The sequence below is a fragment of the Cajanus cajan genome, chromosome 3 (genome assembly GCF_000230855.2).
Source record: "Cajanus cajan strain Asha chromosome 3, NIPB_CcT2T_4, whole genome shotgun sequence".
NCBI classification, from domain to species: domain Eukaryota; kingdom Viridiplantae; phylum Streptophyta; class Magnoliopsida; order Fabales; family Fabaceae; genus Cajanus; species Cajanus cajan.
Genome location: NC_138519.1, coordinates 76413768 through 76439615, shown reverse-complemented (window position 1 = coordinate 76439615; position 25848 = coordinate 76413768). Strand labels below are relative to the sequence as shown.

At 28.7% G+C, this 25848-nt stretch overlaps 2 protein-coding genes and 1 long non-coding RNA gene across 3 annotated transcripts; all 3 read right to left on the bottom strand.

Moving 5' to 3' along the window:
- Positions 1-4084: 4084 nt before the first annotated feature.
- On the bottom strand, positions 4085-7668 carry LOC109816716 (factor of DNA methylation 2). Its single transcript, XM_020381805.3, has 6 exons — positions 6921-7668; positions 6515-6818; positions 5667-5815; positions 5025-5219; positions 4658-4870; positions 4085-4476 (listed from the first exon to the last, which is right to left on the bottom strand). The coding sequence occupies exons 2-6, from the start codon at positions 6795-6797 to the stop codon at positions 4246-4248; spliced, it is 1071 nt and encodes a 356-aa protein (XP_020237394.1). The 5' UTR covers positions 6798-6818; positions 6921-7668; the 3' UTR covers positions 4085-4245.
- Positions 7669-8772: 1104 nt separating this feature from the next.
- LOC114917084 (uncharacterized) lies at positions 8773-18848 on the bottom strand. The gene is made up of 15 exons (XM_083071347.1): positions 18276-18848; positions 17870-18197; positions 17064-17179; positions 16582-16648; positions 16179-16496; positions 15941-16020; positions 14121-14213; positions 13940-14041; positions 13648-13861; positions 13179-13322; positions 11171-11424; positions 10723-10871; positions 9350-9439; positions 9138-9240; positions 8773-8983 (listed from the first exon to the last, which is right to left on the bottom strand). Exons 11-14 carry the CDS (start codon positions 11394-11396, stop codon positions 9142-9144), a joined length of 564 nt encoding a protein of 187 aa, XP_082927473.1. The 5' UTR covers positions 11397-11424; positions 13179-13322; positions 13648-13861; positions 13940-14041; positions 14121-14213; positions 15941-16020; positions 16179-16496; positions 16582-16648; positions 17064-17179; positions 17870-18197; positions 18276-18848; the 3' UTR covers positions 8773-8983; positions 9138-9141.
- A 2810-nt stretch (positions 18849-21658) lies between these two features.
- On the bottom strand, positions 21659-24911 carry LOC145956604 (uncharacterized). The gene is made up of 3 exons (XR_014432843.1): positions 24210-24911; positions 22569-22810; positions 21659-22486 (listed from the first exon to the last, which is right to left on the bottom strand). It is a non-coding gene; the product is annotated as an uncharacterized LOC145956604 (long non-coding RNA).
- Positions 24912-25848: the final 937 nt, after the last annotated feature.

Below are 25848 nucleotides of genomic sequence, written 5' to 3'. Positions count from 1 at the left end.
TTCCTTTAAAACCAAAGATAAACACAAATATACCAATAACAACAAAATGACTTATTATCCCATTAGGATAACCAAAGACATATGTCATAATAAAATTAAAAAAAAAAAAAAAAAAAAAACTTGCCTCAATCAATTTCTTTCTAGCATTTTGAAGCTCGTCATTAATCTCACGCTCTTTAATGATTAGTGATTGGTTGAAATCTTCTGAGTCCTTAAGTAACCGTTCCTTTTCCACTACATTCATATGTAAAGCACCAACCATGTTCAGAAATTCATCTTCCATGTGCTTCATCACATCTAATTTCTCTTTAAGTTGTTGATTCTCCAATTCCAGGTTTTGACAGCATTCTAGTTGTTTTTCCAGCTGAATCACTTTTGCATTGAGTTGCTCATTTTGAACCTGGTTAGATAATCAAATGCCACTAATAATATACTCTTCTGATGCCGACATGGATACCTGCTACATTTACAAAGCTTAAAAACAGTTAAGACTGACCTTTAGTTCTTCAGACAATCCTGAAACATTGTTATTATTCTTTTGCTTCAAAGCCACCTGAAGGGAGCCAATTTGCATTACATTCTGAAAACACGAACACCGTTAGTGTGAAACAAGGCTTTTAACAGGTACCTTAAACACAATTAAACTGATAAAATAAATAGGTAAATGGGCTTATTTCATTCTAACTTGATTTGAAATTTTAATAGATCATTTATTAAAAACTGAATCCAGCCCAATAAAGATGAAGTAATATATGGCACTGATTGCTACTAACCTTTCGAATCTCTTCTGTAAATTTCTTCTGATGCATTTCATTTAGGGCCTTACTCTCTTCTAATTCCTTCATGATTAGCCCATTCTCCTGAGTAAATTTCTTCTTCTGCATATCATTTACTGTCTTACATTCTTCCAATTCCTTTGTAATAATCTCGTTCTCTTTTTTAATGCATTCAACGTCACGACTCATTTTAGTGTTCAGAACTTTCATCTGTTTTAATTCTGAAATGTATGAAGCTAAGTTTAATATTTACCGGAAACATGCAATTCCAAATTCCAATGATATTGGCCGAATGAAACAATATCCAAATAAATTCAATATATAATTTGCAAAATCTCCAAAGTTTTTTCAAAAGAAATAACATATCACAAAACAATAATTTAGTGCTAATGATATAAATTATAGCCACTATTTCAGAATAAAGACAATATATACCTTTCTGACATTCCTTATGCAGCATAGTTTCTTTCTTAACCATGCTTGTAATAAGTTTTAACGATTCGTTGAGTTTGCTCATGCAGTCAGTTTTCTCAATATTTTTATATTCCACATCAATAATTTTTTGCTTCTGGCTTTCAATCACCTCCTTTAGGTTTGCAAACGCAACGTCTTGCTTGCTACTAGACTCATCATAACTACGGTTCGCCATCTGCAAAATAGTACAAATTCAATGCACCAGAATGAAAAAGAACCGAAACAGTTATGAAAGTCATGAACCTTGCATGGGTATAAAACTGAAACGGAAAAGCCAAAGTCTAACATTTTTAGTCTTAGAACTACACAACATCATCGGTTACTTTTTTAAACCTACAACATATGCATATCATAAACACGAAAAGTATATGCACCAAAAAAGAGAGACTAAAATGTACCAAAAAAGCATGAAAAGAAGGCAAAAAAACGGAAAGAGATAAGCATGTAATCTTAGCTCAAACATCAAAATGAAAATGAAAAGGGCCAAAGAGAAGTATAATATGTTGAGGGAAGTTACAACTTGCCAGAAGCACAAAACTTGGATCCTGAAGTGTTTTATCTGTCTTCACCTTTAATACAAATTTTTATTTCATGGAAATAAAATTTAACTTTTGAATATGAAACAAACAATCTTAAAAATAAGGTTTTTATGTCCTGTTCCATTTTTTTAGAGAAAGAAAAAAAAAACACAAAGACAGTAACTTGAACACTTCATTTACGTTTCTGTTAATTTTTTTATTTTATTTTTGGGATAAGAGGAGAGTGCAAATAATAGATGGTAGCACACAAGAGAAAGGAAAAATAAGAAATCTACATGAGCATAAGCAAGCATATAAGAAGGTAGTCCAAAATGTACATGTTAAGAAAGGATACAATAAGAAGCAGAAAGCAAAATGATACTAATAGGATTAGCAGAGGGTAATGGAAAAAGATGGTAACTCTGGAAGCAAGAAGAGTACCTTCTAAACCACTGCTGCTCTGTACGTCCCTGTTTGTAAAAGTGTGCCTATCAGTACCACGTCACTCTACCTCATTTTTTTTTTCTTTCTTAAATTTATTTTTTAGTCTATGAAATTTATAGTTTTTTTAATTTAAATTTAATCATTTTAATTTCTTAAATTTTTAGAATATCTAATTTAATCTGTCTATACATCCTACATAATTTGATATGATACTTTTTAAGAAAAATGTTGTATATTCCGAATGAGACTCTGATATATGCTCCAACTTTTAAATTTTTTTAAAATTAGATATAAATAAATGTTTTACAATATATTTTTAATCGTTTGGAAGAAGTTTTACAAATGAAATAGCATTACCCTAAACCCTAAACCAATCTACGTCTTTAATATTCTTATTTCAACTTTGATAACTCGGAGAGAAAATTAAGTTAAATTGAATTTAACTTTTAAATAAAAATAATACTTTTTAATTTTTAATTCAACTGATATTTGTTTGTATTTTACATGGAAAAAATTGTTAAACATGGGGGCACCGACTGTATATCATCCTACAAATTTGTTTGAAAAATGTAAATATTATATTAAGAAAATATTTGTAAGAGTCATTCTTTAATGAAAACATTTTAAAAAAAATTCTTCAATTAAAACATTTTTTCAATCTTAACTTTTTATCTCTTACAATTTATTTTCTTTATTTTAAAATTAAATTAATATTTTATAAATATTAATAATTAAAATTAACCTTATACCATGAGATGAATATATTTTATAAAGTTAAAATATAATTAATATGTTAAAAATAAATTTATTAATTACATATTTTACTTATAATATAATTCAAATATTTATATTAATTATTTATTATAAATTTAAGTAATTGAAAACTAGTATTTGTCTTATACATTACATATGATAAAATACTAAAATAAGAATACATCAGGGCTCTCATTCCCTAAAATAAGCTAAAAAAGCATTATGCAGAGCCAATAGAGGTAGCAAACTCAAAACCTATCTCAATGGGCCACCAAGCTAGGCCCTTCAGATCAGTCCGAACAGAATCACACCCATCAGATAAACGTTATTTACACCTCCACTTTTTAGGCTGTGTTATCTTACACTCCAATTTTTTTTTTCTCTCTTTATTAAAATGTGTTTTTCTTTTGTTAAACGTTATTTGAAATTGGTGTTTAAATACATATTTAATAGTTACACTTTTTTTTCAAATTTTTTAAATACACTTTTAATTTATTTATTACCTTCTAAACTAAATTGTTTTAAAAAAAAAAATCATTTTTTCTCCAACAATTAAGACAATTACTAGTTAATCTCTATCATTATTTAAAACTTATTTTTTACATTCTTAGCTTTAATATTTTTTATACCCTAATTTTTTTATCCATCTTTAATATTGTATACAGAATTTTTTTTGAAGGCATCACTTTTTAAAAATATGAAACTTTGATTTTACAATAATATATTTTTTTGTTATTAAGATTATGGGATTATGTTTTGTAATTCTTAAAATATATTTTTAGAAATAACGAAATATAATTTTTGTATCAAAATTACAATCTAATCCAAACATATTTTCAATTTGTCAAAGTTACATTTGCATCTTTAAGTGATTGATAAAAAAATCAAAAAAAGTTTTTATACATTGAATTTTATATTTTTACTTGTTTTATGTGAGGAAGCTTTGTGCTCCTTGCCTTCTAAATAAACTAGGAATTTTGTTGCTTAATTATGGCTAATGTATCATATGCCGATATTGAAGTAAGTCTGTTGGGAAATGATAAATTCTCATCTTGACAATTTGTTAGACTTGGTAAACTTGTCAATTGTGAAAAGAGATTAACACATACTAGAACATAATGTTCTAATAGTTGTTACTACATTCATTAATTACTCTTTCTGTTCTTGGTATATCAATTACATTCATCTACCATATTAAGATAAGTGTTAAAGGGATCCAGGAAAACAATATATTGATGACTGAAATTTAAAAGTACAACAAAACCTAAGAAAAATATGTTCTACTTTCTTTTGCGCTTGTGAGTCTTCAATTGTCTGATAATATATTGAAAAATTTCTTTCAGAGTGGCTTTCCTTCTCTCCTTCCAGTTCCAAATTTCAGCAATTGCATATCTTCCACTTGAATTGTATTCTTCTATTTCCATTAATGCATTTGTTACAGCCTTGTATACCACTTCACCACATTCACTTCTTAGACCTTTCAATTTTTCGTCGTTTTCATCTAATATTTCCTGAAATTATCAGAATCTCAAAACAATTAATTCACCTTAATTATGTCAAAAAATGATTTCAACAAATACGCCTAATGTCAGATTAAATATTTATGTGCTCTCCACAAGAACTTTTATCATTCATTTAGTTAATAAAGATGATAGCCATTTTGTTACATAATGGTAATTTACAATCATGTACCTGTAAGATGCCATTGACCTCAATTTTTTTGAAAGGATGCCAAGTTGGATCCTTCATATTCTCTTCCCAGGATGAACATAAATTAGCAGATATCTCCTGCCATTGCTCACCTGAGTACTTTTGCAGGCACAAATCTTGAAAAGGTTTTGGATCTAATTCTCCCATTCTTTTGATTCCAAGTTGAGATCTAACTCTAAACATATCTCGTAAACTCTACAAGGAAAATTGACGAGGTCATGCTATTTTATACACCTTGCATATGTTATGATATTAGGGACATACGTTATATTGAAAGGGTATTCATTGTGGCAGATCAATTACAGAATCTCATTGCATTGTGGAAGAATAAGAAGGGACGAAATCTCACATTTATGGATTCTTTACGAGCATCATATAGTTCTTGTCTATACTGGTGCTCTTTAACCACAAGTGAACTGTAAAGGTTTTCTACAAGCTCCAAGTATTCCATTTTGTCCTTCAATTGGTTTTTAAAAGTAGAAATTTGAGTGTTCAAATGGCCATCACTTCCTACATGACTCTGATCTCCTATCACTCTTTTTAGCTGGAACAATAAAAATTGGAAAACGAATTAAATAGAAGTTTTAAATATTAAGCAGACAAACATATTGAAGATCGGAATGTAAACAATTTAAACAAATGAAAAAGAAAAAAAAACTCAAATAAAAAATCTCATATTATATTAATGATTTTACATTATGTTTTAATCAACTCTTACCCTTAAATAGGAAGTTAATGCATTCAAAAACTAACATTGTCATTTAACATGTAAGAGACGAGGCTTCAACTTAGCAACCCTCAACAGAAAGCATACAAGTCAATTTCACAGAAAAGGTAGAAGATGAAATGCGCTGACAGTGTTAGCTGATACCAAGTAAAACAATTAAACAGCTGCAAGAAATAGATCAGGGGTCTGGTTATAGAAAACCACACAATTTGCTATGATTTAATCAGACACCTGAAGGGTCTTATGCCTCTTTTTGTTACTTACCTTTTCAATCTCCCCAATAAAGTTCTTCTGCTGTTGGTCATTTAGGGCTTTACTCTCCCCCAGATCCTTGGTAAGCTGCTTATTCTCTTTCTTTAGACATTCCATGTCATGATTCATATTAGCGTTGATGTTCTTCATCATTTGTAAATCTAGAAAATATAAAGCATGAGTTGAACAGAAGAAAGCATAGGAAACACAAAATTTTCAATGATACTGTATACGCAACTCATGGACTAATACAGGAGAAATAAGAGTGTCCCATGAAAGAAATTTAGAGATGGATGTTGCCAATCTGAATCAGCATCTATTATTTGAGTTTATTTCATATTAATGGAGCATTATTAGAATTCCTACGTTTATGATTTTTTAATTATAGGAATTATAGGTGCTGTTACACTTTTATGAGTATTTATATTTGTCATTTAATTTTATGTTTATAAGCAGAATTTGTATCAACTTTCAATTATGTATTTAAAAGGTTACAAGTATGAATAAGATATATGAGTTTAAGCCTTCTAATTCTTCTTGAATTCCAACAATGGAAGATTTGGTCTTAAATCCAAAGATGAAGAGGAACATGTAAGTTCATACAGAGACTGATGCAAGTAGTCCTGAGTCTCGTGGAAAACATTGCTGTTACATAAACAAATGACTTGATGAAAAAAGCAGTTTCAAACCAAAATCAAAATATGGAATCCATGTAAAATTTGGTAATAGAAGAGCCTATAGAATAAAAAAATTCTAGCAAGTTTTCCAGAAGAAAGGATCCACCACATACAGATAACTTTCCCTTTAAAACAACACATTTAAGTGTTTTGTCGTTCCCTCATTCTAAGATTATAAAATACCTTTATGACATTCCTCGTGCAACTTTTCTCTCTTGTTCGTCAAATTCATCTGAACCGTGTTCAATGATTCATGATACTTGCATTCCATTTCAAGCAGACTTCTTTCTTTGGAATTAATATTCTCCACAAGCCCTATAACGAGTTTGCGCACAAAAGCAAGTGTCTCACTATGTTTATGCTCCATCTCCATTAACTTGTGATTCTTGCACTCAATTTCATTTTGAAGGCTCTCAATAATCATTATCTGATTGCTCAGAGCCTCCTCATACTTATGATTCAACATTTCAACACAAATTCAACTTGCCTGCGCAAAAAAACCTCAAATCATCAATGTTATCTTTTTAAGTGTCAAAGCAAACAACCCAACTTCAATGGCAAACAAAAATTGAAAGGTAAAGAAAAGAACCCGAATGAATAGTTATGAAAGTTGTGAACTTTGACTATGACGCAACATAAAAATGGGAGGGTGGAATTTGTGAGAGAAAGCAGAAAAATTCAGTCCAACACTTCTAACAAATCCCACATTTTGTTGCAAAAATCACACGTATTTTCTATTTTTATTTTTTATGTGCACAAAATGCAGCTCAGAAAAATGAAAAAAAATAGTACTCCAACAATTTCAATCAAAATATAAAAAAGAAGAGTGAAAAATGAAAGCTTTAAGAGCAAATCCAAAATTAAAATGCCCTCTCCAGGACATGAGACAAATTTAGTTTCATCAAAACTCAAGTACAGTGCTGTTGGTGCTCTTCTATTAAAACTGGAATTTTCACCAATAATAAGTATTTATATTTATTAGATAGAAACCTTATAATATAATAATATATAAGGTAAAATTTAGTCACAGTTTCTTATATGGGTTCTCCTATTAAAATTATAATTTTATTTTAATATTATGTAAATACATTTAATGTAATTATTACACATACCTAAATTTTATCCTAAAATATATTCACGAGATAGAACTCCGATTCTCATCCAAGAACACCAACAGTTTTTTACTTTCAGTTTCTCCTGTCCGGTTAAATAATTATTCTGTTTTATAATTACTTTAAGTTTAAATAATACTTATAAAAAAAACGTCAATGGAACTGTCTAAATACATGTTTTATTAACAGCTGAATAATTTTGTTTTTTAGATAATTATATTATTATTTTTACGAAATTTCTAAGACTTGACACAGTTAATAAGATAATTATAAATCTATGAACGATAAAAAGAAAATGAAATCGGTCCAGTCAAGAAAAAAATTTCACCAAATATTCGATATTTAATACAATTTCATATATAAAGCTTGATGTATCCGCCACTTTTAGTAAATTAAGTATATGTATAACCTTAATCTAATGAGAATTATTATCAAAATATAAGTTTTATGGAATAATTGCACGTAAGAGATAAATGAAAAAATTATAGAAACACGTGATGAAAAGCATCGTCAATTGTCAAAATGAAAAGGAAAAAAATATAATTCAAACGTTTAATAAAAGCTCATATTTCGATAACTATCTTTTTTTTTTTCTATTTTTATTTTATATTTTACTCCTCTCACACACTTTACAATTTTGAAAATTAATTACTCTTTGTAGTAAATAAAAAAAAACCTATCTACTCTCATTTACAATTGACTATTTCAAACTTTAATCTTTTTTATAGCTATATTCTTTTAAAACCCCTTAAAAATAAACATGGCCGGCCCAAGCATAATAAGAATAAAGTTTTTGTTTTAAGTTTCCTTAAAAAAAATATTTTACATTGCATTTATATTATTTTTCAAGATGCATAATTCAAAAGTTGTTTTTTGTACTCTTAATTTTAACATATTCATTTTTCATAATAAATGTTTATTATATATAATAATTTTTTTAATAAATTATATACAAATAAATATTATATTTAAATATATAAATTTTATTTAAAATTTATATTTTTCAGTTCAAAATAAATAGCTTATATTGTAACACAAGATTATTTTTAATTATTCTATCCCAGTTAACATTAGCCAATCTGAATTAAATAATGATGTTTTTACGATTAATATTGATCTTGATTAATTAATTTTACATATTTAAGGTTCTAATCCCAGTTAAACATTAACCAACCAATCAAAAATCTTGATTTAATAATGAGTTTTTCTTATAACAAATAATGATCGATTAACTGTGATTCCCTTCAAGTAGATAATGGATTTCCCCTATCGTTTAATTTTTTTAAGAATGAATTCTAATTTCTTTCAAAATAAGATAAAATACTAACAGGTGTAAACTTTAATAGATTGGAATTAGACCATCATAAATCATAATTAATAGCCAAGCTACAAGATGTGTTGATCATTTAGCTATGCAAGGTCACAACACAGATTTACCGAACATGCAACACAAATAATCTAAAGTCTAATTCTTCATATTTTTTATAAACTTTCAGTTGGCCCAGATAGCTGTTTGAAGATATTTTCGATCCGTTGCATTCTGCAAACATAATAAATTGAATCTGCAGTGTTAAAACAAAGCCGGACAACCTTCTAAAAATGATTTCAAACACACAAAAATAACATATTATTCAATAATTACTGCAAGTATTTCTCACATCCCTTTTAAATTGTTTAATATTACTAGTTGCTACCTTGTCATTCATCACTACTATAATCGTCTTCATCGTCACTTTCTTCTTGATGTTCTAGCTCTTCAAGCTGAATGATTTTAGCATTCAGCTGTTCATTTTTCTCCTAGATAAATAGATGGTCAAATAGCATACATAAATAATGTGATATTTTGAAACTGACAAGGATACTTTAAATTAATTATGCAAAAGCTTAAAAAACAGGTAACACAGACCTTTAGTTCTTCAGCTTGTTTCAATACATTTTCATAGTCATTTTGTTGCTTCAGAGCAGCGAATTGAAGAGAGCTAATTTCCATTACATTCTGAAAAAAACCAATAAATGTCAGCAATATAAGCCTTCTACAACCATATATAGAACCATAGAATCATACAATTGCATTTAAGCAAATTTAAACTGCCACAAAAAAATAGACACGAGGTAAATTTAATCATAGAAAACCATATATATACAAGCTTCCTACGTGTTAACCATATGTACTCAGGTATTAATTGCTATAGCATTTCAGTCCCTTTATGAAATCATATAATTGCATTTTTTTTACTAAAGTAATAACTCATGATAAAGGTTATACACATCAACAAGTGATATGAATAAAATGAATATTTTGTAGGATTTAATTCAAATTCATATTTTTATATGATATTAGAGTTTATTTTAACGAATATTGTTAGAATATTTATTCGATTACACTATCAAAAAATCTGTAGATATTCAATTATGCAAGTTTCACAACCGAGATATTAATAAAAAACTGTGCACCAAATTCTTAAGGTATCTCATCGATGAATAATGAAAAGATGTCAATGGAAAAGAGCCAAAATTGTTAAGGTGCCCCATGGATGACATGAAACCATGTCAATGGGAAAGAACCAAACCCATCGTTAAGCCTCTCTGTAATAAGTTAGGATGGTATTATTTTGGCATAAGGTATCTTGGCCATCGGAAGATGAATCATGAATGAAATAGATCGTGACAGTTACATTAAACATGAAACTTGATCCATTTGTGTAAAAATGACCCACCTCCATTACAAAAGAGTTAACATAAAACATTGCATGCAGGTGTATATATAATAGTGAGTAACAGTTATACGTGAATAATCTATTCCAAGTTACAATCCAAATGCGTGTCAAGTACGTATGGTTGATCAATGAACTTAGCTAGGACACTGTTTAAATATAAGTTATAAGTGTTTTTAAAATCTTTTACACTAGAAGAAAAAGAAAAAAAAAACTCCATATTTTAATAGAGAAATTTTCAAAATTCTTTTAAACTTGTATCTAAAAAGACTTTATATCATACGTATCCAAATAAACTATATATGAGCGGTTAGAATACAACATTAGTGTCCTGACCTTACAATACCTGCTCATGTACATACAATGTGACTGTATAATAAGAAAATTTGCATGAGTTTAGCCAATTATGAACATGATATAATTTGTATTGAGAAAGATACTTTAAAAAAGAAAAAAGTTATCCTTAATATGTCAAGATACCTTATATTCCAAAATATACTTTGAGCATAAATCTTGAACTACACTATGTAAAGTTTATATATCAAACGATACAATTGCTACCGACCTTTTGAATTGCCTCCGTAAAATTCTTTTGCTGCAGATCACTTAGGGCCTTATTCTCCTTCAGTTCCTTGCTGATCTTCTCATGCTCTTTCTTTATACATTCCATTTCTTGACTTAGATTATAGTTCATGACCTTCAACTGTTGTAATTCTGAATAGTGTTTACTATTTAGTGAAACTTGATCATAATCAAATACAGAAAACATATAAACTCCAATGATATTCTAGATGGAAATCATATCACATATGTAAGCCTATATCAACAAACGCAGTAGAAACAAGTATTAATATTTGTATATAACAAATGAAACACATGGTTATGGAAAATTTTATCCAAACACAACCTAAATATCAAAATTATGCAAGTACAAATGTGCTTCTTCGAATCTGTTTGAAAGCTCACAGATACTAATACTATACTATATTCCTTAATCTCAAAATGTATTTAACCTGTGTGACATTCCTCGTGCATTGTATCTCTGTCGCCCATCAACTTCTTGGTTATGTTCAACGATACATCATATTTGTTTTGCATTTCCAACATACTTCTTTTCATGGAATCAATGTTCTCTACTAGCTCCGCAATGAGTTTGCTCATAATAACACCTTTCTCACTATGCTTTTGCTCCATATACAAAGAATTTTGATTCTCCTCCTCATAACAATGGTTCATCATTTTGCTATAGATTCAAGGAATGAAGGGCCTACATAAAATATTAAACAACCTTAAAATTACAAGTGTCAAATGATTTAGAGACTGCTTGTATAGATTCTTTACTAAAAATAAAGATTAATTTTCAGTTAAAAAATTCTTATAAAGGACATTTCTAAACTTTTATCCAATCATATTCTTAATTATTCTAAGAAAAAAAATTCGTGACGACATTGGCTTAAACCTATCATCGCGAAATAGAAAACGGGGGCAACCTTTTGCCAAAACAACGAACCCAGATGAAAAATATGCTAAAAATGAATTAGAGATGGAGTAGAAGCATGCCTACCTAAGAAAAGGACATGTGATTAAGATACTAATACAAATTAGAAGAAGAAAAAAAGAGGACATTTTATGGTTGAAGGTGAAGTGATTTCAAACTGAAACGTTTTGTATTAATGAAACGTGAGAGTGGCTGAGCATCACCATTCATTGAAACCTGAAAAGTTGCTGCTTACCATTTGATGTTTGGACTGACTGACGTTAAAAATAAAAAAACTGCACTTTTTATTTTATAATTTTCTGTAAATCATTTTTCATATAATGGAAGTCTTCAGAATCACATTGTTAGAGGAGCACCAAAATAAATGTCATTTAGTTTATATAATATAAAAATAAAAATAAAAATACATAATTAAGTTATATTAAAAATTTATTATAAAAATAAATTAATTATGAATAATCACTACAAAAAAAATGGAATTTAATGGGGGTTAATTTTGAATTTAATTGGGGTTATAACCCCCGCTAAACGCATTTCCAGGGGGTTATCAAAACCCCCGGTAAATCATTCGTAGGTAATGTCTTTAGCCGGGATTTTCATCAACCCCCGGAAATTGTGAATTTCCTGGGGGTTTTAAACCCCAACTAAGTAGTTGCGATTTTTAACCCCTAGTAATTAACTAAGGTTTCTAACCTCACTTATATAGTTGCGAATTCTAACCCCCATTACTTGACAAGGGTTTCTAACCCCAAGTAATTAACTAGACATATGTAACCCTCATTAAGTAACATGCATTTATAACCCCCATTAAATCATATATATTAGTGGGAGTTATATAATCCCAGGAATGTGTTAGGAGTTATATAACCCCCGCTAATACAATCTAAATTTTTTCTAGATTATCTAATTTTGTTAATATCTTTTTTTTAAAAGAATACTTTCTTATACTTGCAAATTCAATATTATGTCGGATATTCTTTACATTTGTTATATAATTATATAAAATAATTATACTGCAAATTCAATATTATACTGAATATTCTTTACGTAATGACCTTTTTGTTATACAATTATATAAAATAAATCAAGTAACAAAGATGCAAATTACAAAGTATAGAAGTAGAACTAACACAAATTTATATTAGTTTGATTGTGAAACAAAAAGTACATAACATCACAATGTATAAAAACTTTTATACACTAAAAGAAGTTTCTGAAGACTCTTGTATGGTCAATCCTAGAAAATAGTGAATATAAAATGATAAAATATGTTACTCAAAACAAACTAGTACAATGATAATATGTTCTATCAAATTTATGAAAATAAAGGATAAATCTTCTTTAAATTGATATGCTCTTCATCAACTATCAAATATGTTCATCTCCATGTTGATAATTTGTTTCATTAGTTGGTACACTTCCTTGATCAGAAACTTGAAATATAAACGTAAATCATAATTTAAAACTTAAAAAAATTATACAACGAAATATATTAAAAAAATTATTTGACTTTTAAAAGTTACCGGTGAAGGTTGAAACATTGCCAAGTTGGGAGGCAATTGACCTTGATAATTTTGCGCAAAAAAGTTAAACATTGCCTCAAATTTTTTATTTTGTTCATCAAATTTTTGATTTTGCTCCTCCAATTGTGATTTCAAAGTAGTGACCTGTGAAACAAAAATTTAATTTAGTTAAACCAATAAAATTAAAAAATCACAAGGAATTAATAACAATTAATTATGTCGTTTACAAATACACACATATTAGTTGATAAATTCAATTTTCATTATTTTCTATAATTAAGGGATCGATATAAAAAACAACAAAATATAAAAGGGGAAAATATAAATAAGAATGTGAATGAGGGTTGAAATTGAAAAATATTAATGGAAATTGAATTAGCATTAGCATCACCAATTCAGTCCCAATCACTGAATTAATTTAGTCTCAAAAAAATTAATAGCAAATAAAGAAAAATAAACACATACTAACCTCATTTTGTAATTGTTTATAAGAAGAAGATGAAGTCATCCCATTATGTGAATGTCTAGTGTATCCAAAACAAACGAGATGGACAAGGGCCCAATCCCATCCCCCGAACACGTCCACAATGTTCTTGACTTCCTAAAGCATGTGCTAGGGAATCTTGAGTTGATATGTCTTGTGAAGATAATGGTGCATTTGATTCATATGCTTTAATTTTTTCCTACAATATAAGTAATAATATAAGTTGACAAATACTTGTTTAAGCACTATATATAATATTTGCCAAAAATGAACTTACACTAATTTCTCTTGCTTCATCATTCACAAATTCTCCATTAGCATGTTTATGTGTTGTTATCCATACTTCTCCCCTACTAACTTTACGACCACATTCTTGTTCCTATAAAATGTAACAAAATTATATTAGTATATATGTTAGATGAAAAAATATAATTATATTATTGAAATTTTTAAGTTACCATCTCATGTCTCTTTCTTGCAATGCTTTTGGATCCACCAGTGTGAGGAAATGTTTGCCTCTTCCTATTATCCTTATTTTTTTGGGAAATTTCCTATTTATGATAAAAAAAAAAATTAACAAATCCAGGTACATAAATATAAAGGATAAAAAAATAGTTTATAGTACCTTTATTTTTGAAGTTAGACGATAGTCAACATAAGAAGCCCAATGGTCTATATTCACTACTAGAAAAATTAAAATTAGAGAGGGAAAAAATCCGTCACTAATTTTGATAAAATCCGTCACAAATCAATTAGTGACGGAATTTGTGACGGAAATGATTCCGTCACAAAATTTGGCATCACAAAATATTTAGTGACGGATTATTTTCTCCGTCACAATTAGTGACGGAATTAAGGCATCACAAACGGTATAATTTCCGTCACTAATTTCTAATAATAAATGTTTAGAAATTAATAAAAATTCGTCGCAATTTGCGAGGGATTTTAATCCCTCGCAATTTGTGAGGGATTAAATCCGTCACAAACTGTGATGAATTTAATTAAGTAGAATCCGTCACAATTTGTGAGGGATTAAATCCCTCGCAATTTGTGAGGGATTAAATCTGTCACAAACTGTGATGACTTTAATTAAGTAGAATCCGTCACAATTTGCGACGCCAGAATTCCGTCACAATTTGCGACGGATTTTATCCGTCACTAACTGGGATGAATCCCTCACTAACTATTGATGACTAAATTTGAGGAAACCATTGTTTTTAAGAGTCTGGTAATCGATTACCTATACATGTAATCGATTACTAGACAATGAAAATCATATGTTCGAAATTTACTTATTAAAAGGTTCTCTGGTAATCGATTACCAAGTACTGTAATCGATTACCAGAGCCTATTACTCTGGACTAAACAATAACATTTGTCTTCTGAAATTTAATAACAAGTAACTAAGTCTGCTATATAATCCTATCAGATGCAAACAATCATTGAAAAATGCGTTTATAGTATGTTAATGGAACAATTATTGATTCAAGATCTTGCGTATTTAATTTGTACAATTAATCTACTGTATATAATAACTCATTACTATTGGAATAAGTTGAAACAAAATTTGTATACATCATAAGCTATTATTATTAACTGTCCCAAGCCTAAACAAAATGTAAATAAGTTCTCCCAAACATCATTATTCAATATGTTCATATTAAGTGAAAGCTTACTCATAAGCTTGGCCAGGAGCTTACAACAATAAGCCATAATCAAAACTCGTTCCAATCAGATAACTGATAAAAATCATTTCAAAAAAGTGTTCACCGCATTACACACAACTCATTAACATTCAAAATCTGAATTCAGTTATCTAAGAATTAAGGCTACCAACAAACACCCAAAGGACTTGAAAATTATAGCATCCAAAACACCTCCTTAAAATGTCCATACCAACACCCATTCCAATCAGATAACTGAGAAAAATCATTAAGAAAAGCAGCTCAATCTCATTCCCACAACCTGTCCTCAATAGATACATACCCGTCACAAAAAACAATCAATTAGGCACTGAACCAAAATTGAAGGGAAAAAAATAAGAATCATCCAGAAATTTTCCATCTCAACAATTTCACAAGACACAAGATAGACAAATTTCCCCTGAGTACAAAGCATGCCTATCAGATACATTCAGTAATTTTATAAATACCCAGATCTCTAAGTATACTAATTTTCATATATACAAATTAGATTCTTCACAACAAATCACTGATCCTTAGTATTCAAAGGCAATATGAAAAAGAAGACAAAATAAAAAAAAAATATATATACATACACCTTGGATCCTCTTTCAAGTGACAGGGCATTTGGGTCCGCTTGCCCTCTTCTTAGTGGTCTGGTACACCACCTTCCCACCTGAGACATACCCATTTGCAAAGGTCAGTTAAGCCACCAAACAGCATTAACAAAAGAATACAAATCCAAAATCTATCAAAAAATTTATAAACAACTCCAAAATTTCCATGCCAGTATATGTCTGCATACAAATTAACTGTAAACCAATCATTACGTACCTATTTATCATGAAAAGATGCAACAAAAGTTAATAGCATGTTTGGTTCAGTTTAATTCTAAATAAATAATCACTTATTTATCAAAGGTTCCCTCAAAAAGTTGAAAGAAATAAGCAATTATTCTTTTAAAATAAATTGAACCAATCATGTATTAAATCACTTTTCTTCAGTCTCTATACTTGGCCACCCTTGATCAGCCTGTAACTTGACAAACTCTGCCAATATCTTGATCTCTTCATCTTCCAAACGTGCTCCAAAGGTGCACTGACCCCGTGGCATGCACTCTTTACCAAAGCCCTGCATGGAAAAGCTAAAGACCTAACAGAAAAAATAAGAGGGAATCAAATACACATCCTAAACTTAAACACCCTATGAATAGCACCAAAAATACATAGACCCTCACTCGCATTCAATGAGTCACGCAACGGCCGAAAAGCTGTGGAAGGGAGTTCCTCAAAGTCCCTTTGTACCTAAATCATACCAAATCCAAGTACTCAAAAACCACAAGAAGAAGAAGCCGTTGGGGTAAGTATTTAGCATTCTCAAACACCAATAAGCATTAACCAGACATTGACAGGAAGTAGAAGAAAAAAAATTATAAGCAGAATAATTTACAATTGGTTAATAATATAAAAGAAAAAAAAAACTACTGCATCATTGATAACTCATTTCAAAATGCAGTTTGGCATCAAATTCAGATTAAGACAAAAGATGAGAAAGATAAAAGCCATAATTGACTATTTGCCATAGTTTCCAACTTAATGTTGACAAAACAAATAATGCTCAACAATAAAACACAAACAAAAGATAGTTTCCAATTCACCCCATCTTATACAATAACATTTGATCAGGCAAATAATGATCAAAAAGAGAGAAAAAAAATACCTTTTCATAGAGGCGTTGTGCACGCTCCCTTGATGAAGGAGCAGACATCTTATCCATTTCTACTATCATCATCCATCAATTATTTCTTGACAACCCGAACTCAAATTACATAAAACCTGCAAAAAAAAAAACAAGTATACAGTCCTTTTCAACTTCTATACAAATTGCTCACTTCAAAAATCATAGAGAATGGTTAGCAAGTAACTGATCAATTAATTTGATGATTGACTGGAACAAAACAAACCACAAGACCATATTAAACAACATACATCACAAACCTGAAGCTCTAATAATAAAAACATGACTATAAATGAACCCTCTAGAAAGTCAAACCCAAAATAAAATTCCAGTAAAAACACCAAATAATTTAAAGTCTTATGGAAGATTGTCTCAGATGAATAAACTCAAGCATCAAAAACTGAACTCACAAAACCAACAATCACACAGCACAAATCACAAATATTCATACGAATCAACACAGTAAATATTCATATGAATCAACACAATCGGCAATCAGATAATTAAAAAGACAAACAAAATATTAATAGAAAAAGAAATGACGACCATGATCAAAAACCCCTCAATAACATTGAGACCCCAAAATACCAAATCATAGACCTCAATTTTGTAAACTCTACGATTTCCACAAACTCTAAGATTTTCATAAACTCTAATAACAAGATTTGCACAACTTCGAATGTCAAAACCCCCTGCTCGCAGAGTAATTAAATTAAATAAAATAAAAAATTAATATAAAAAAAAAAACACGAAACAATCCAGAAAAAAAAACACGAAACAATCCACACCTTTGATATCATCTCCACCCTTAACAAGCCTAGCCTTCTTCTCTAACTCCTCCACCAACCCCTGCACACTTTTATCAATCCCTCTCTTGAGAGAGACAGGGTTAGCCCCAAAAGTCACACTTAGAAGCCCGAGATTAATTATCTCACGTGCAAGAACCGAGGCCGTGGTCGTCCCATCACTCGTAGAGCCTTCCTCAAGATGCGGCTTATGTTGGTGATGGGAAGGTACCTGTCTTGCTCGCAGACATTGGAGCGAGGGTTGTGGTTGCCGTTCTCGTGGCTGTCGCAGCCAGGGCTGGCAAGACCCTCCGCCATGCTCGCTGGAACCCTAATTTGAGAAAGGGGAAAAGGGAAAACATGAGGCGAAACCCTAGAGAGAGGGAGGAAGGGGGAATGTTAAGAATACCTGCAACCGGCTTTGGCGTAAACGCGATGTGTGAAAAAGTGCAAGACTCGAACACGCCCCGCCATTTCCAGCTTAGACTCGATCTCCATAGTGGGCTGGACCCTCAGCCCATAGTTGAAGCCCACTCTGTCATAGTTCGGCAGCATGGGGCTCAGCCTTTGGGATGCCGAGAGGGGGAACGACTGCACGGAGAAGGTGGCTGCCATGTACTGCGTCCGCCCAACATCGATCTCGCTGGTGGGGATGAACATGAACCCCACCTGGCTACCGGACGCTTGGGCCGCTGCGCTGTTGGAGGGGCGGAGGCCGCCATGGCCTGCGGTGGCAGAGGGAGAGCCAGAGTGGAAGTGGAAGTGTGGTGTATGACTCTTCTTCTTTATGTTTAGAGCCTTTCATTCCTCATGGTGCTTAAGGATTTCGAAGGGTTTCTTCGGAGAAGAGAAACCGTGGGTTTCTTGATTTTTTAGGGAGGCAGTTGTTGGGTTTGTGATTTTTTAGGGAGGGAAATCAAAATTTTTTTTATTTTTTTGGAGAGGTAAGCTGAAAGTTTTAGAGGGAAATTCCAGATTTTGGGATTTGTTTTAGAGGTAAGCTGAAATTTTTTAGATTTTGGTTTCTGCCATGTACATAAAAATAAAAATAAAAATTGGAACAAAAGAAAAAGTCTAAACACAAAAATTAAGGTCCAGAGAAAGTACCAAATAAATACAAAAGACCATTTTAATAATGCTTTTCCAATTAATTTTAATAAATTATATTTGATCACTTTTTAATAAAATAAGTGAATGATAATGAATTAACTAAAATTTTGAAATATATTTTAATTAAAAAAAATTATCAATACAATGACTAAAAGTATTATAATAAATAATGAAATTAAATAAATTAAATCTTAAAATGATTATTTTTTTATGATACTAAATTAAATATTCTAATTATTTTACAATAAATTAAAATGAAAAGATAATAAAATATTTTAACTGATACTTCAAATAAAATACATTAAAATATTATAATCAAAAGAAATCCAGTATTAAATCAAAAGATTATAAAAATCATAATTAAAATTATAATAAATATTCTGATATGACTCAATGAAGGGTTTCAAGTTATCTTGTTTTCTTACTTTTTTTCCTTCATTTAGAAGCAATTAAAGTTAAAAAAAATAATTAAAAACTTGTAAATTATCTTTGTCACTCTTAAGTATACCATATAACAACTCTCTGGTAGTATTGATTATTATTCTCAAATAACAACCGAGTGATTTGAAAAGATTAGAGTTAGTTCTTAAAATATTTTAATATTGATCATTCAATTAAATAAATTAAATTCACATAATCAAGTCAAGAGATCAAAGTAATTGTTAAATATGTTTTTATCTTCATTGTGAAATTTAAAATATAAAAAAAAAGAAATTAATATATATATATATATAACAACACATAAATTTAGAAAAATTAAAGCTAACTATATATAATTTTTTATTCATATTTATCACCCGATTATATAAAAATTGAAAATGAAATCAAGATAAATAAATTCAGAAGATAAAATCCAGAAAATCAATCTAATTCTAAATTTTTTGTTATATTTATAGCCTAATTCTAAAAGAAATATGGAAATCGAGGATACTCATCACTCATTTAAGTAAACATTGAAATTGAAATCAAAACAAATCTAGAAAGGTCAAACAAATTCTAAAAAAGAATATTTTTGTTAAAATTTAAATTCATATTTTTTACTATAAATGAAAATATATAATATAGTATGTGACAAATTATAATGCATATAACAATTTAAGAAAAAAATAGTGAAAATAAAAATAATTTAATTGGAAATAATGTTATAATTAAATTTATATTGACAATGAATGAAATAAATGAAAAATATAATAGATTGTGTGGCAAATTATAAAATTGTCTAAATCCTCAATTCTAGCAGATAAATTGACTATTTGTTTGAAATTTATTGTCTTGGAAACTTTTTCTTTGTCATATGAAAATATTTTGCACACATTAAAATTAAAAACAAGATTTTCTAGTAAATATTATCTTATATTAATTTTTAAAATTATTAAATATTTAAAAATTAGCTAATATTTATTTTTATAAAATTTATTTTAAAAATCTCAACATATAAATATATTTTTAAAATTAATTTTATCATGATGGAATCAAATTATCATATCTAACCTAATAATTTAAAATTTGAGATATTTGAATTGACTTAATTATCCAAACAAAATATTTTAAGAATGATAGAAATTGAAATCAAAGTAATTCAAATACCAAGAATTTAAAATTCCTTGAATTTGTAAAATTCTTCATCCAAACACACCATAAGAGAATGCAATCTTGAATTTGTAAAATTCTTCATCCAAACACACCATAAGAGAATGCAATTGTAAGAGACAATTATATGAGTAAGATGTTTATTGTATGGATTAGAATACTATGTAGGTTCTTAAGAGAACCCTGAGAGAAACAAACAAACTATGCAAGTTTATATTTTGCTTTTTGATTGTTCTGTTGTATTCCTTGTTGCATGACATGTATGAATATCTATTTAATTCCACAAATACATGAATTTTGATTTGAATTAAACATGTTTGGTATTTCAATTATGAAAAATATTATGTTATTCAATTTTTGTTATTTGTGTTATGGTATGTGGGGTAGAGGGTGTCACACAAATGATATATATTTATTATTAATAAATACATAAAAAATATATATATATATATATATATATATATTATATTTTTATAATATTATTCATAAATTAATATCAATAATATTATTAGTATATTTATACATAAACTAATAATTTGATAAATATAACTTATTATATATTAATATACTTTTACAAAAATATAAATATACATATCTTATCTACTATATATTTATATTTTTGTAAAAGTATATTAATATATACTAAGTTATATTTATCAAATTATCAATTTATCTATAAATATACTAAAAATATTATTGATATTAATTTATTAGCAATATTAAATTATTAATAATATATAAATTTTATTTATTTAGTAATAATAAATATATATCATTTGTTACATTAATAAAAATTATAGTATATGTTAACTTAAATAAGCAAATAATTGTATAATTTTAAATTTTATATATATATATATATATTAAAATTTTAAAATTATTAAATTTTTAATGGGAGAGATTCAAATTGCACAATTATGATTTTTGAGGGACTATAATTGTTCAATTAAAAATTAAACGACTAATATTGCACAATTACAATCCTTTAGGGACTAAAATTATCCAATTAAAATCTTAGGGATCAAAATTGCACAATTACAATACTTGAGGGATCAAAAATGTAATTAAGCCAAAATTAAATTAATATTTTTTTTTTAATTTCACAAGTTTTTTTTTAAATATTTTTAATGAATGTCTTAGTTTCTTATGTTCAAAATTGACAATTTTTTATTTAATTAAATGAATTTCATAATTATTTTAGTCCTTTAATGAAATAAAATATTTTTAATTTTATTATTTTCTTAAAAAAAATTTAACATATTTTCTTTAATTATGCATAATTCTTAAATATAAAAGTTTCATAAATAAAATTTAATATTTTGAGAGGAAACAATTTGTCACAAATTTTTCACAAAATATTTTAACCTATTTGTGACGAAATTTTGAAAGGGAAAAATCCGTCACTAAATTGTTTCATTTTAGTGACAAAATTTGTGACGGATTTTTTAGAGACGAAGTTCATTCCGTCACAAAATCCGTCACAAAATTTTTTTTTTATTTAGCGATGAAATTTGTGACGGATTTTTAGAGACGAAAATTTTTCCGTCACAAAATCCGTCACAAATTTGTTTTTTTTTTATTCAGTGACGAAATTTGTGACGGATTTTTAGAGACAGAATATATTCCGTCACAAAATCCGTCACAAAAGTCAATAAATTCTAGTCCGTCACAAAACTTAAAATTCCCTCACAAAATCCGTCACTATTAGCGATGCTATTTTTTCCGTCACAAAATTCGTCACAAATATTAATTTTTCTAGTAGTGATTTATTCCTTCTGGGACCATTGCAATCAATTCATCTCTTGTACGTGTTCCATCATTCCTTTGGTTCCATAATTGTTGCCTATAGTCACTCCATTTTATGTTAAGTGACTTGAAGACATATTGTGCATGAGCTTCAGAGGGAATTTCAAACTTAGCCTTCAAATTATTAAATAATTAAAGTTAACAATAAATTGAGTATATTTGAAATCACAAATAAATGAATGCATACATCACTTACTTCAATGGTGTGCTTAAGAGCATTTTCTTTGTAGTCTTTTGGAATCTTTCTCCAACTTTGATAGCAAATAGGAAATATATTGACATTTCTTGCAACTCGACCTAAAAACCTATTCAACAATGCTCCAGCATTGTCAATCGGTTGGTCCTCACTATTCCAATTCACAACAATCTTTTCAGTAGGAGGTAAATACCAAACATCATTGACAGTCAATTGTTTTTTACTTTTACTGCCCTGATCATCTGTTAAAGTATCACACAAACATGACAAATAAGAATTTAATTTAATCATATACTAGTAAAAACTACATAATTATCTTGTTTAAATAGGGGTTATGGAAGAAACAAACACATTGTTTTTTTTATTTAAAAGAACACACATTCAACTTGTTTAAATCGGGATAATTTTAGAATAATAATTAAAAATAAATAAAGGGCAGTCCTATTTTTGGTAGAAAAAGGTGATACAAAAAGTAACCACCATACAGGTTATACTTATAAACAAAAGTCTTTACGCCCAAAAGACTAAAATCTGAAACTCATGGCTCCATATTGGCTCAAAATATGCACCAAATATGTGATTTTTGGGCGAGTGATGGTGAGAAAGATAAGGCATCCCACAAGTCTTCGGTGCTTTGATTTCTCATATCATGACTTCTTGCCATTACTTCTTGCTACTCAGGATGACTCAGCTTAAACATAGGACTTGGGCTCTTCATAAGAAATAAGCTTGTGATTCATCCTCATTTGATGGTTCAGATTTAGGGTTTAAGTTTTATTATTTAGGGTTTAGATAATATAACACTCTTAATGAATATTGTTATGTAAAAGAGATTATCAATCAAACAAACTCATTTTAAAAGAAAAAACAAGGAGGTTATATATAAGGTGTGACGAACCACTGTCTAAGAGTCATTTTTCTCCTTGCAAAATCCTAATATAAAAAGCTGAGTTTGATAAAGTTTTCTCATCTTTGGAGGCATAATTCTTCTCCAACTTCTCCCAAAGAAAGGAAAATTACGTGAGAGCAACTACCTCATACCCACTATGATGTTAAAAAAAAATTTACAAATTTTTCTCCACCAAACCTGTGATACATTATTTTTTATCATTACCACCAAACCTGTTATTATTCCAGTATTAGTTATTACTGTACCATTTCCCTTGCTTCTTTGTACCATATCTCAACCCCACCAAACACAGAATAAAGTAAGAAAAAAAATTGACACATAAATTAATTATGTAAGGGTAAAACACAAAAGTATAAAGAGAATTACAAAGAGAAAAAGAAAAGTGAGAAATATGTTGAATAGAAATAAGAAAGAGTAAAAAACAAGCAACAAGAAAGATGCATGAATGAAAATAAAAAAGAAACTATAAATAAAGCTACTTGATTTAAAAAATAGTGTTAATGACATATTACTAACGGTGATTCTCTTTTGACAGCAGACTTGTTCAATCGATTCACTGTGTCCTTGATTTTGTAGGAAACATGAAATAGTAGAGACTAGAGAGAGTAGAGAGGGGCAGTTTGGGACTGAGAAACTAGAAATTGATATTAATTTTATAAATTTGGCCGACAATTAAAGGCTCTTTCTTCTTATTTCTCATCCTCACTGGAGAGAGAAATTAAAACACCAACCTTGCGAGATGAAGGACAACTGCGAGCTGTGCAAGGCTCCGGCCAGGATCTTCTACGACTCCGACCAGGCAACCTTGTGCTGGTCTTGCGACGCCAAGGATCACACCGCCAACTTCCTAGTCGCCAGACACTCCTGCACCCTCCTCTGCCACACCTGCCTCTCTCCCACGCCGTGGAATGCCTCCGGCGCCACCCTCCCCTCCGCCGCCACCCTCTAAATCACCAAATTACAATAATGAGTTACAAACAAAGAAATCAAATACGTGAGAAAGAGAATGATTTATAGCCTAAAACAAAGATAAGTGAGAAAGAGAATGATTATAGCCTAAAACAGAGATAAGTTCCCTTGATCAAGTATCCCAATCAATGTACCTTAACATATATTAGGAGAAGAAAACTAACTTTTATATTTGGATTCTACTCTTTCAGATGTTTTCCAATGCCTATACCGAAAACAAATGCATCAATTTTCCCATTTGAGCCTTTTCATATCTTTTGACCTTTCAATTATTGTAGAAAAGGTTAGGAAACGAAAGGAAAAAACGGGAAGAAAACACTTGAATGGGAATGCGTATGTGTGTGCGAAGAAAAGATTAGGAATTTAGGGTTTGAAGAGGGAGGGTCTGAAGAGGGTTGGTTAAGAGGGAAGGAAAATAATTAGCGGGAAATAATAAAAAAAAGGAATGAAATTTTAATCTAAAAATATTAAATTAAAATAAAATAATTAAAAAGAATGTTATCTGGAGTTTCTGAAAGAACACTGGGCACTTTCTTGGGGTTTGAAATCAAACTCCTATAATTTAACTAAGGTTATTAAAACCTCCACTAACTATACACATTCCTAGGGGTTATAATAACCCCAATTAAATAACCTCCGTTAAATACAATAATTTTTGTAGTGAATTAATCAATAATTTTTTTATTAGTCGTCAGCAAAAATTTACTCATAATTTTTTTATAAAAAAAAAAAAAGTTAGCAATATTGAATGTAAAGAGTATTCCAATGAAAAATGGTTGAGAATTAATTTTTATATAGTTATTTCACTCCATAATTTAAAATATAAATTAAATTTCAACTATCCAATAATTAAATTAAAAATTATTATTGAATAAATTAAATCTATAATTTTTTATAAAATTTTAAAATTATTTAATGTTTTGTTATATAAATTAATATTAATGTATAATATTCTTTTAAGAATATATATATATATATATATATATCAATTTAAATTTATATAATAAGGAAATATTTAATTATTTTAAAAATTTATTAAAAAAATTGTAAAGTTGATTTATTTACCAAGAAGTTTTAATTTAACAGTTAAATTTATAAAATTTAATGTATATTAGGTGAGTTGAAATGCTTTTTTTTTATATATATATATAACTACTTAGGCATTTAACTATTAATCTTGGTGTATATATATATATATATATATATATATATATATATATATATATATATATATTTCATTAACTGGTTTTAAATTTTTTTATTTCCTTGGGTAAATATTTTATGCATTTTTTCCTGTTGTTTCATATTTGAATTTAATCACTTTAATTTGCCTCTAATTAATTTTACATTCACAGTTAAACATTAACCAATGTTTGATTAAAAAATGTCTTTTCTTTTACA